The 13,507-nt window shown below is 37.7% G+C and overlaps 1 protein-coding gene across 2 annotated transcripts in view; it reads right to left on the minus strand.

Annotated features, from left to right (window-relative positions):
- The window catches only part of LOC311152898 (uncharacterized protein), a 57,914-nt gene that overhangs the window by 25,430 nt on the left and 18,977 nt on the right, over positions 1–13,507 (minus strand). Inside the window, exons 11-13 of one of the 2 annotated variants that reach the window (XM_084204337.1) lie at positions 13,259–13,365; positions 10,118–10,229; positions 6,694–6,793 (exon numbers count right to left, since the gene is read on the minus strand). In XM_084204337.1, the coding sequence (XP_084060463.1) occupies positions 6,694–6,793; positions 10,118–10,229; positions 13,259–13,365 (319 nt within the window). Of the gene's footprint in view, positions 1–6,693; positions 6,797–10,117; positions 10,230–13,258; positions 13,366–13,507 lie in introns of both variants that reach the window. The other variant, XM_084204336.1, reaches the window with a different exon arrangement.

Consider the following 13,507-nt stretch of genomic DNA (forward strand, 5'->3'; position numbering starts at 1 on the left):
TGTCTCTTGCTGAACAGCTTTCAGCTTTTGACCCTTATACTTCCAGTGACTGAATTAGCTCAGCCAATAGGTTATTACTGTATTTACTGCATATTCTAAGGAATGAAGCATGTTTTTATATAAAACCAGACAAAGCAGTCCACTTGTCAGGCATTATTTTTTTAGGTGATCACACTGGAGAAATCTGAAATCTCAGGTTTTATACTGAGCAGTTCTTACAATATGGTTAAGCACCAGTATAAAATGCATACAACCTTTTTTTACAGGGGTCAATTGTACGTTCTTAATTATTCTATCTATGCCCTCTGAAAACAGCAGATAGTTTATCTTCTGCACTATTATTCTCAAAAAAAACAGGGACTGCAGCAAACTGCTACCACAAGGACATTTCTAAAAGTATCTTCCAACACACTCAGAACATCAGTCAAAATATTTACATATACTCAAGCACTTTAAAATCTCAAGTTGTATTAACCAGCTGTCATCTTAGTGTCAAACTCCGGTCATTTTAATGTGAAATAAGGGTCAGCACATGATTTCAGCTATTAGTAAAACATTTCTTAGCTACTGAACCCCAGTTAAACTATAAATGCCAGATTCCCACAGTAAGGCTCTTCTTGAGCCTCTTCTATACTGCATTTCACTCAGAATAAAGTATCTGAATTAAAGAAGACAACATAAAGACATTAAATGAACAAAAATTATTTAAATTCTAACCATTTGGCTGACTGGACTGTACATAATAAAGAGATTTTCACTGAATAATACAAGCCACGTATGGGTTTGCTAGCTTTCATGAAGGGAGGGTGAACTTCTGTGGACTGAATGTTGCAGAACTGCACTGAACTCCCAGTGATCACCACATATTTAAAAATCTGAGTCTATGTGTCTAGGAATCTCTGCTGCCAAGAATAGGAATCTCACTTTACAGAACAGGAAAAAGCTGTGAAGACCCCACTATTAGGACTGAACTGTACAGACAGATTGGAAGTTATTATTTTTTTCAGGAGACCAACATGCATAAAGCCAAGCAAACTTGCTGCTTGCTGATAAAAAAAATCCTGGCTATTATCAACTTTCAGACTATTGAGGACTAAACGGGAAGAATAATTGTATCAATTAAAAGGTTAAATCCAAGTATTAATTGCAAAAAAATATTAAAAGATGGGATAAGGTGTGTTTGGCCTTTTTTTTTTTAATAGTATGTATCCCTTTAAGAGCAGCATAATCCAAATGAAAACTGATTAAGCGTTTGAACTTGTGAACTAAATACCACACTCAACAGAAGTTTACAGTAAATGTCTTCCATTCCAAACAGAAAATAAACAACAAATCACTCTCCAACATGGCATGTCTATATATACAGTAACTTCAAATTCTTCTCTGGGCTTAAGTGTCTCATCTGCAGTTTTAATAATGCTTTAAAACAATTTCTGTGAAAGTATGCTAATGTGTCCTGCTGGGTCTTACAATGGGAATTTAAAAAGAATTAGGAAAAAAAGTCAGGGAATAACTATGAAAATCTCAGTCATTCATTGTTGACTACAGAAGCTTCTCAAAAAATGCAACATCTCAAAATTCCCTCTTGCAGGTCTAACTCCTTGCACATATTGCAGAGCACAAACCCACACGGGCTTTAGCCCATTTCAACACATAGAGAGCATTCCTTCTTTTTATGCAGAGGATGGAATTTCATAAGAAATTGGGAATTTCAGATCAGCACAATGCCTTTAGATGGTTGTCCTTCTACCAGTGTGGAGGGGAGGGGCGAGGAATCACAATTTAAGCCCTCTTTAATTGATCAGAAGCTATGCAATGCTCTCCTTTTATGAGGCCTGAATTTTATTATCCTTGACATATACCAATTCCCTAAAATTTTATCATATCCAAAAGTCATATGCTGCAAAGTAAGTCAGAAGTTATTAAATACTGACATTAAGACTCTAAATTTGCTAAAAAGCATATCTGATACTCAAGACCTAACATCCAGTTTTAAGTCTCTGAAGTGAAGCATTATGAAGATCACTCCTCAAGAAAATTATTATGACGTGATTTTTATTTACAGGAAGGAAAAGAAGTTCTTTAATTTTACTGCTGTTCCCTGCAAAATCTGAAAAAACATAATTGAAAACTCCCTCCAAAGTTTATCAGGCAAATAGGTAAAACATTTTGACTCAAGTGATTTAAATTCAGTCTAAGTGAAAAACACCAAAAGTAGGGTTTTAGTACTGATTATTAAAGAAATCAACACCTATTTTACATACAATTTCTAATTTTCATATTATGATATTGCCAAAATAAAACTACCAACCAACTCCAGCTGACAGCTCCACAAGTAGTGACTAGCAGGCTAAAACCACCTGATGAAACACCAGAAGTGGCAGTGCTTCTGGATTTCACTACAAAAGATGCAGCAGGAGCTCTTGTGACTCTACACCCTTATTCTGAACCATCAAATCTCTTTTCTCAATCTCTCTTCTCCTCTACTCCCCATTCTTAAATTTTAGCCAGCTAGGTCCCCTTAAATACTGGTGGAGTTGCTTTCCAGCATTTCTTACAGGGAAAGGAGAACCAAGGACTCTTGATTCACATTCTTTTGTGGTTATGCTTTCTTTCACTATCTCAGGAAACCATCTGTAAAGCAGAGAGAATACTTTCCAGTGCTACTAGATGTTAGAAAGCTTCGCTGATCATCTTTACACAGCTTGCTAAAGGTTCTTGGATGAAAGGTGCTATATTTGAAGATTATTATCTGTACAACTGCCTACACAGCACTTAAGAGTAACAAGCACCAGACTGCTACTGATGGGAAAGAATATAGTTAAAAACAGTACTTGTCAACCACTATATACAGTCCAAGCAGAAGAGAAAATATTCTTTTTTTTTTCTTTTTTCCTTCTTGCCTAGTACAGATCTAAAAGTGTACTTTGTTTTTTAAAGGTCACTCTTAAATGTCCAAAAATAACGGAACGAAGTGTTTCAGTTCAGCTGACATCACTCTGCAAGTCATCAACTTCTCCTTCCTCCCTAGTGTCCATTATGAAGGATTTGTAATTTGTTCCTGCTTTTCCTCTGTTCTTCATTAAAAGGATATGCAGAAAAAAAGGGTTATTTGCAATGACTCTCATAGTCACTATCTCACCTCCTGGAAGTGAGCTAACACGGGAGAGCTGGAAGGGGTGTGACCAAGCTGCCCATCTTTGAAACACAGGACTTCACTGTTTAAAGGATTTTCATATGGAAAAGCCACTCATGCTCAAAATCTCACTTGGAATGTATCCCCATAACTGCCACCATTTTGGCAGAACAACGCCACACGCAGTTACATCACACAGATCCATGTGCAAAGCACAAAGCCACATCTGACAGGCATGCTCTATCCATGTAAGAGACAGCAGCCACAGCTATTTTTACTCAATGTCCCATGAGAAAAAGTGGTGCAGCACTGCGGTGGTACAGCACAGGACCTCAGGTGCTCACTGCCCAGAGCACTTACCCAGGACATGCAAGGCTCAAGTTCTGGGCTCTCTGCCTGTGGACAGCCTGACCCTCTCATGAAGGTGACCATACTGCCATGGGGGGAGCTATGACACTCTGGAGAGTTGTAATCATTTGCAAAAATGTCCCGGTGAAATAGAGGGAAGGGGGAAAAAGCTCAGGCAAAACGGGGTGGGGGGGAAATGAACACCAGGTGCTGTTACTAGAGAATTCACCTAGAACAACAACAATCCCAAGAGTCTTCGTTCTGGCTTCTGTTCCCAAGATCACTTACCCATCCCTACAAATCTGGAGCTGCCCATTTTAAGACAATTAAGCATCAGGAATTCCTTGTTCTCCTCTTCACAGCAAGGTTTAGAATTCTACACTACTGTCAGAAATTAAGCAGCGTTAAGCTGATGCAGTTATTAGAACACCACTAATTACTGTTTGGCAGTGTTGCAAAATTCTAAATCTCACTGAAGAAAGAAAATGGAAAACATTCTTCTTAATCACTGCTTTAAACATATTCCACATGAACAAGTAGCTTACTAAGCACTCAGATCCCAAATCTGACCCTTCTCTGCTTATGTAAGAGTTTATGGGCACAGGTAATACAGAAATTTAGCACACAACAGCAACTGACATAAGTGATTGTATGAAGCAGTCCCAGTATATCTCCCACAATTAAAAAAAAGAATGACTATGCACTTGGAAGCATGTCAATAAACAGCCCTGATAGCCTTTGACAGTAGTAATTTATGTCATGGAGGCCAAAAAACTTTTTGCAGTCCTGTACCTGGCAAGGGAAAGTGCTATTTATCACCAGATGCCTCGGATGATTCCAGAAATAGCCTCTTTCCCATTGCTGCTCATTAGGAGCAGCTCTAAGAATTGAAACAGATTTTTTTTCTGAGAAAAACTTCTACAGGATGTTCTAGAAAGCTTAAAGTGCTCCTTTAGGAAACAAACTCAGCACCCCAACCATTATCCACACAGACTGCCTAACCCTATTCCACATAGGAATCCATTTGTTTCATCACTGAAAGCCCACATAGGAATGCATTTGTTTCATCACTGAAAGCCCTGACAAAAAGAACTGAAAGTTTGCCAGCCACCTCAAGGCACAGATGTTCACATGTTACAGTAACTCAATTTCAATTCTACAAATTTCACCCAACCCACATAGGGCAGATTTTCACTTTTTCATTCTAGGAAGATCAGTGGTAAAAGGGAAAAAAATGAACCCTTAATAAAACCAACACTTTCAGACTTCAAATGAGGTTTAAAAACACAGCAATTATAAAAGAAGCACAGATTAAGAATTGAGAGACAAGTACAGGTCTATTAGCTTTGGACCTTACAAATAAGTAATGATTTTAAAATCCACACAGCTTTCTTTAATTCAAAAGGCTGTCTTCTAGGGCATTGTCTACGCATACATAAAATAAATAGTAAGAATAGATTTTTACTTTCTTAGTCTGCTATGGAGAAACCACTATGAAAAAGGAGAAACTACTTCAGTTATGATTCCCTAACTAGTTACAGAAATGATAGTTTGGTCCAACTGAAAATACTATCCTTCATTCATAAGGAAAACTCCAAGTCCTTAGAAGCAACTTACATCTATGGTAAATGGTAACCTGCTGATCAGGCTTCAGAACTGCAACATTTTAAACTATTATCTCAATGAGTACTTACAGTTAGTTCTACATGATCATATCTATATTGTATAAACAAAAAAAAAAAAGGACCACCATGCGCTGACCTTGTCTCTATAAATACAGCTTTAAAGAAAACCCCAACTTGCATTAAACTGTTCTCTGCAAATACTGTAAAGACTATCTGTAACACAGAATGTGAGAATGTGCACACTTCTACACAATTTTTAACCAACTGGCAAAAAATGAGTTCCTTAATTGCAAGGCAACACCTAACTATTCCTCAATTAATCAGTATTTTAGATTTGCTATGAAACTTCAGAATTTCAGGTGAAGCCCATGGAATTTAATTTTTAAGATCTATATAAATCCTAGATATAGTCTTCATTAAGATATGCAGAGGCCACTGCAAAATATCTAGGCTCTGGTCCTCAAATTAGGCTGTCAAAATTTAAATTCATTTAGAATGGATAATAGAAGCAGGATGAGTACTCGTGATTTATGCACGAAACACATGAGAGAGCTCAGAGCTCAGACAGTTTTAGGGGTGACACCTAAGGGACTTCAGAGTAGAAGAGAAAAAATTTTGCTCAAAATAATCACACAGTAGGTCACCCCAGAAAATTTAGAGAAACCAATGACATTTACAAAAAACAAATATGCCCTTTTTTGAAACAAACATTTGGCAAGTGACAGAAGCACAGATCATTTCACATTACATGACTTTCAAGCAAATACTTAAAAATAACCCTCAAAACTAAGATGGACTTAAATTCCAGTGGTTTGATTTTTATCTCACAGATCAATTAAAAAAATAAATCTTGCAATACAACACAAAATCAAATTCTGAGGACAGAATAATTTGAGGTTAGATTTAATACTGCAGGATGAAAACTCAAGATGGGTACTTAATACACACTGTGAATTAAGATGCAGATTGTCAGCACCATACTGCAGTATTAATTTTTTTAAATTATACATGAATGTTGTAATTACTTACACAAGCAGCTGTACATTAAACAGTTAGAAGTACAGTAGCATCAATAAAAATTCTTTGTAGCAACATCAGATAATGAAGTATGAAGAGAACCTTCAAAACTCTCAAACTGCACATCTCTTCCTAAACTGCAGTGCTATAGCTGGACACTGAGTATATTTTTGCCAGTTGAGTAACATTTGGTGTTTATTGGCAGTGAAGTCTAATAGCATTACTAAGTTTTAGGAACATGGTGAAAAAGTAAATCACTGTTGCACATCAGTGCAGTCACAGGTAGGAAGACAGATAAGGAAAAGGAGAAAAAACAGGATGGAACAGTAGCAGCAAGGGAAGAATAAAGAATCTAAAAGGAATGCAAAGCTGAACTTCGAGGACTTTCATTTCATCATTCTGCTAATGTCTGCTGCATTTCTACACCAAGCTTATATACCTTTAAAAATTATTATTTCACTATGAACAACATAAGGAAGCTTAACATGACTAAGTTTTTGGGTGCTAGTCATGCTCAGAGAATAAAAAGTAACTTTAAAATTCTTAGAAGATGATCTGAATAATTACCCATGCCAGTTCCAGCTGGTGCAATCTCTTTGGAGAAGATTTCTACAGCTTCTCTTTGTTTATGGTGTACAGCAAGCCAAATAACAGCTTCTCGAGGTCCCTGCTTCAAAAAGGTTAAAATTAGATTAGCTTAGATGCAGAACACTGGTTAAATTTACAAAACTGAAAACTAACTGTAGCTCAGTATTTGAGTGAAATCATTCAGCAACTTTTTATCCACCATCACTACCATTTGCTGTTAGCTTTTCATTATCTTTCTTTTGGAATACCAAGGAATCAACTATTGGGTATTTCAAGTCACTAGGGCACTGTGCCTGTTCTCCAGCATTCTCCAAGAATCAAGTACTGTAACTAACAATACCAAATACTTGGCTTCACTGTCAGTGGAATGGGCAAACAAACTTTGCTCTTATTCTAAGAGCACTGAGAGTACTCTGGGGCCAAGTTAGAGAGCCAGGTTCACTTCTCTTCGCATCAAGAAGGAAGCAGATCAGTCCACATAAAAGAGTTCAAACCTAATCCTTGGGAGATAAATGTGAGGACAGAACTTGTAAAAACCACCATGTTTTCAGAGAGAAGAGCAGATGCTCCCTCTAAAGATAAACCAAATGTGCTCCCTACTCTAGTCAAAACACCTGTCCTCGCAGATAAGCACTGTCTCTCATTTCAAATTTTACTTCTCCAAAAATTCTATTTTCAGCCACTGAAGGATCTACCATTGGAATCAATACACAAAAAGTATACAGCCATACAAAACTATACAGCCATACAAAATATACAGCCAATGGATGCACAATTTTAACATTCAGTGTTCCTAAAGCTATCACAAGATTCATTAAATTACTACAAATAATAATCAACTGGAAACATTCTTGCAAAAAAAAAAAAACCAAACAAACCATACTCATGCATTCACATCTGCTTTCTGGTTCTAAACTGTACCATATATTCAACATTCCATTTAAAGTTCCATGTTTACCTCCTTGCCTGCAAATGCAAGGTACAATGGTCTATGAAAATTAGCTGAATCCTTTTGGAGTGGATGAACCCAGTATTAAAACTGGTATATATATATATAGGCTGAAGCAATTAATCTTACAGTATCAGAATTAAAACAAACAAACAAAAAAAAAAAACAGCAAAAAAAGTCTGAACAATGTCTTGGAAATCAATTAATAAAGGGTTAGCAGAAAACTAACAGAACATACACAGTTTTTATGTAGCAAACTCTAAATGCCTGATGTACTAGTAAAAAACAGCTTACATGAAACACATCCCAGATTTCCAAACCACAAACTCACTGACACTTTCATAATTCCTTCCTCCCCAGCAGAACAGGGGATACTAAAAATCAAACATCACTAAAATTACTCAGTGCTGATTCAGGTCCCTTTCTAGCTCAGGCTGGGCTGGTGCTGACAAAGTGCTATCAAGAGTGAAGGCAGCAGTCACGTCAACAGGCAGACAAGTCTGAGAAAAAGAAGGGCTAGCCACTCTTTCCCATTTCTCAAGGGTATTTTGTGTTGTCAGGAACAGTCAATAGTCCACACAGCAGTTCAGACTACAGGCTTACCTGAGACACAGTGATTTCACAGCTGCAAAGGCTAACCATTGCAGCAGTATGACAGATGTGCATGGGAAGCAGTCCAGCCACACCGTGTATCAACACTGAGCCCCAAAAATCATTCAATTTACCCTGTCTTGTAGAAGTCAGTTACGTATTTGCTTCTTTGCTTCAAATTTAGGTGGTAGAACTTTCAAAGCAGGAACTTTTTTCCTTATGTGTTAATATACTGCCTAGCATAGTATGGCTCTGGTTTTGTGTAATTTGTAACCCAAATAACCAGGTCTAACTTTGCACAGAAGGACACAGTAAGGAAGTGTTTAAGTAACTACACTATCCCTACCTGAATACCCAATGAGTACATGTTTTCCTTGGGATTCTATGACTTTGTATTTTATATGGAAAAGCAAACTCCTCTTCCCAATCCTTTTTCTCAAACTACCACGGCTGCTTTCCAGATGAAAGCTCCCCTGGCTAGTTTCCTCTAAAATGCTGGAGGAAGCATGAAAGGCAATAGAGTCAGATTTCCTGTATTTCAGCCTTAGCTCTCACATCCTGTTTCAGGCAGGGATGAGATGCACATACAATGGCGGTAACACTCTGTTTACTTTTAATATAAGACCTGAGAACTGAGGCTGGAAATACAGAAAGTACTAAAAATACTCTCTTTCATGGAAAAAATTTCTTTAATGTACTATAAGCAAGGGAAACTGAACAATCAGGAGAGAGAAAATGCTCTACTTCAATTCATTATTCACTTTCTACAGAACTTCCTATGTAACAATTCTGTTAAAGAATATATTACAATGTGTAATGATCAGGAGTTGGTACAAACTGAACACAGACTATTTGAACATCTGGAACATCTGTTCCTCTGTTTCAGAATTCTGAGTCTGCACTCTTAGTAAGACACTTAAAGTTGCAGGGTTTATGGTTTATAGCCCTAAAATGAAAGAGACCACATTATAAAGCTCAGTCTTCAGGAGGCGACTCTTGCTGCTTTACTGAAGTAAATTGCAACTCAAGCACTGAAATGAACAGCTGTATTTATAACTTGACCAATTTCTATGAACACTCAATTTCACTAGTGAGAAGTCCACTGTCCTTCTCTACAGCACGTTCACATTTCCTTTAGATACAAGCTGCTGGATAAAATGTCGGCACTCGTAAGAGCAAACTCGGAGTTGAGTTTTGCCACGTGTACCTTAAGAGTTTTGCAAGACTGCCACTGACAAAGAAGAATTAAATGCTACTGTTTTGGAACAAACTGAACTGTCTAAATATTTAAACTGTGTCTAAGTGAGGATATGATTTACAGTCTTCTTCCTTTAAAAAGGACTTTCATTCTCTAGATTAGGAAAACAGACCATGGATATCACAGCTGCAGTGACTATGGCCATCATTCATATTCTTACATATGCACTCACAGTACAGAATTACATAGCTGAAGATTATTTCTGAAGTAGTGCTCACAGACAATTTTGAAGTTGTGCAGGCAACATTAATGCTGAGACTTCCTGATTGCAATATTTATAATGTGGTCTTTTTGCATTACATCTAATGCAATTTAAGTCTATGCCACAGAAGTTATTATAATAAGGTATTTCTTTCAGAGACCATCAGAACAAAGTACAACATTTTTGTAAGATTTTGTACCAGTGCCTTTGGAAGACCCAATACTGCAAAGACCTTGTCACTGTTAATTTTCTACATTAAGTAGTGACAGTGAGTTCTTTGCAACATGAAGGGGTGAAATTCCCAAGATGATAATGACTTCCTTAAAAGTTGTGGAAAAGATAACAATATGGAAAGATTAAAAGAGGTCAGTAAAAGTTTAAGAACACTCCACTGCATACTTACACCATCTATACTCCTTCTAGCATGAGGTCCATATGTATCTTCAGACCCTAAAACCTGTATGTTAACTGCACTGTAATCTTCATACCCAAGCTGACTGAAAATAAGACGAGTCCTGCAACAAATGATTTTTTTATTAGTAAGCTGTCTCAAAATGATTATCTGAAATAGCCCTGTGTCGTTCACAGAAGTATAAAAGATTTTATCAGTTGAAATATTGGAATTTTGTTAGGATATATATTTTGCCTGGTAGAACAAGCAACATTTTTTGCTTTGGTGGAACATTCGGAAGACACTGTTCATGTATCATTGTTGCCATAAATATAACCACAGCACCTGAAATAGTGAAAAAGTGTACAGAACATTAATACAAAATACAATTCTTCAATTGCTGTAAAGAACTGGAAAAGTGGTCATGCATTACAAATGAGGCCACCTTTATTTTTGATGAGATAAAAAAAATAAACAGAACTTAATTTAAGGTAACTAAATTTGTAAACTGTGTCTGTACTAGGGTATTTTAAATTATTCATCTACAAACATTACAGTTACAGATACTAGAGTTGAAAATACATTCTGCAGGTCATTTTTAGCCCTTTCACGTGTTAGTAATGTAACAGAGAATCATGAAAATAAAAGGACACCAGAGATTATTTCAAAAAGACTTCTTCACACACATACTGCCAAATCCCTTCTGCTTTCAATAATGAATAAACACGTAAAGGAGAAGTACACAAGAAAGAAGCAAAATAAGTCATCTTACAAGCTGCCAAAGCTGTTTAATGTCTTAGGCTAACAACTAATTTGACCTGTATAAACGAAGCACATTAAATTTGTGTGCCTTTTTCTGCACTTGCTGCCACTAGACAACTGGACAAAACTTAACCTAGAACAGACTGGAAGCTAGATAGTTGAAAGAACAATTCTCTTGAAACAGACCCAGACAGACTCGATCAATGGCCTAAAGACAACTTCACTCAGTAAGGCAAAGTGCTGGGTTCTGCATGTGGGTCACAGCGAGCGCAGGCAGCTCCACAGTCTGGGCCAGGGTGCCCTGAGAGCTGTTTGGCAGAAACTCTCGGGTGCTGGCTGACAGGCAGCTGAACATGAGCCAGCGTGTGCCCAGGTGGCCAAGAAGGCCAGTGGCATCCCTGCCTGGATCAGCAATAGTGTGGCCGGCAGGACCAGGGCAGTGATTGTCCCCCTGTACTCAGCACAGGTGAGGTCACACCTCAAATCCCATGTCCACTTTTGTGCCCCTCACTTCAGAAAAAACATTGAAGAGCTGGAGCATGGCCAGAGAAGGGCAATAAGGCTTGTGAAAGGTCTAGAAAAATGTCTTACAAGGAATGGCTGAGGGAGCTGGGGATGTTTAGCCTGGAAAAAGGCCACACAGTACATAGGAGGGTGTACTGAGGATGAGGCCAGCTCCTTCTACTGTGCCTGCAGTGAGAGAACCAGAGGAAACAGCCTTAAGCTGAGATGGGAGATCCAGATTAGATATCAGGAAAAGAATTTCCACTGTTCAAGCTGTCAGGCATTGGAGTAGGTTTCCCAAGGAGGTGGTGAAGTAACCACTCCTGGAGGTGTTTAAGAGATGTCTGGATTTGGCACTGGGTGATGTGATTTAGGGATTACAGCGATGGAGCTGAGTTGATGGTTGGACTTGCTGATCTTAAAGGTCTCTTCCAACCTTGACAATTCTATGATTTTATGAACAGAAACCAGTAAAAAAAACCTGCTGTCCACATTTCTGAAAGAGTTATAGTTGCTGATAGAGCATTCTTTAAGAGGGATCAGAACAGCTTAATTCTTATTCTCTATCTGGGCTGACATATACCCATCTTTTGATGTGTCAAAGAAACAATTTACATATTAAGCTGTTTAAGACTACATTTGAGATACAGAATGTGTATATTGTAATTTTCAAAACAGAGAACTAGCCCACAAGCATGCTAATGGGCTAGAGGCTACTTCTCACACCAGTTAATCAGCCCTCAAGTACCTCACATCAGCTCTCCTTCTGATGATTGCTCAAGAGAGCACAGTATACAGGCTGAATGAATTTTCCACATGTCAGAGACAGCAGCAGCACTACAATCTGTTTCAACCAGACAAAGATTCACAGAGTCCAGTCTGAAATAATGTCCAAGAGCAAACATGAAATGGAAAACACAACATTCTATTTTATTCCTGAAATAAATATCTAGGTTCCAGGAAGATGGCTTTTCAGAGGTTCTGAGTCTCTGAGTCTTTGTATTTACCACTCCCTGATGGGTTTTTCTATAATTTTATTTTCTCAATAGCTCTTGGACACGAGCTTTTAGCATTTGCAATTACACAGCCCCTATCAGCTTGCTCTTATCTGCCATTTCTCTTGAGGGAAGTCAGACAACTCCTCCTTCACCACAGTGCTGCACACAGGCACATGAATAATCACCCCAAGTTCACAGTAAACCTTGGATTTCTGCATGGGTCTACAAACAGGATGGGGAGGAAGCTTTATACAAAACATGGCACAAAGAAATAGATCTCTTAATGAGAAAGACTGGAGGTACTGGAAAAAGCACTGAGATTCCTGATATGAAATTATATTTAAGAGGAATTCCTCCTTGCCCAAATATACTGGCATGACAATACAACTGAAAGTTTATCACTCTGTCTTGGAACTGTAACTCTGTTCTAGCAAAAAACCATCACTGAGTCACATTTTAGAAAGTGTGTTTTAAATACAAACTCAGTAAACTTCCTACATTTCCTATAAGCAAGACTTTTCATAAATAAGTTTTGTAAAAGCTGTTGAAAACTCATGTGAAACTAGTTTATCTCTGGTATCTAATAGAATTTAATCTCAATCACAGCTTGCTCCTCACTAAATTAGGTTTTCTCTCCAGCCATCTGTTTTCAAATGTATTTGGCACCTTCCTCACTCTGTCAAACCACACTGAAGTGCAGCTACATACTGAAACAGGTTTCTTGAAAAGGCTACTTAAGTCTTGAAATGTCATCCCAATAGGAAAATTATCATCTTCTAGGATTCTTACAAGGTTAGTAATGTTGCCAGCATGTGTCACTGTTCTATTTTCATCACATCTGGAAAAAAAAAAGGCAAACCAGAACCCTCTGCAAGACTCAAATACCAACCTTTGCAGAATAGCTTCTGCAGTGCGTTTTGCTTTTTGTACTGCCTTTGGGCCTCCCACTGGACAGACAGCAGTAGCTCTGAAGCCATCAAGATAAGTGCCATTTACCTAATGATAAAGGGATTATGAAGTTACATGGAATTCAGCACTGATAGACTACAAATGCTCTCTGGCTATCATTATCTATACGAATACACACTTTTTAAACAAAGTAACAGGTTTTTACATACAAAATAAGGTTTGCCTTTTC

Source organism: Fringilla coelebs (assembly GCF_963513975.1).
Source record: "Fringilla coelebs genome assembly, chromosome: 4".
Lineage (NCBI taxonomy): Eukaryota > Metazoa > Chordata > Aves > Passeriformes > Fringillidae > Fringilla > Fringilla coelebs.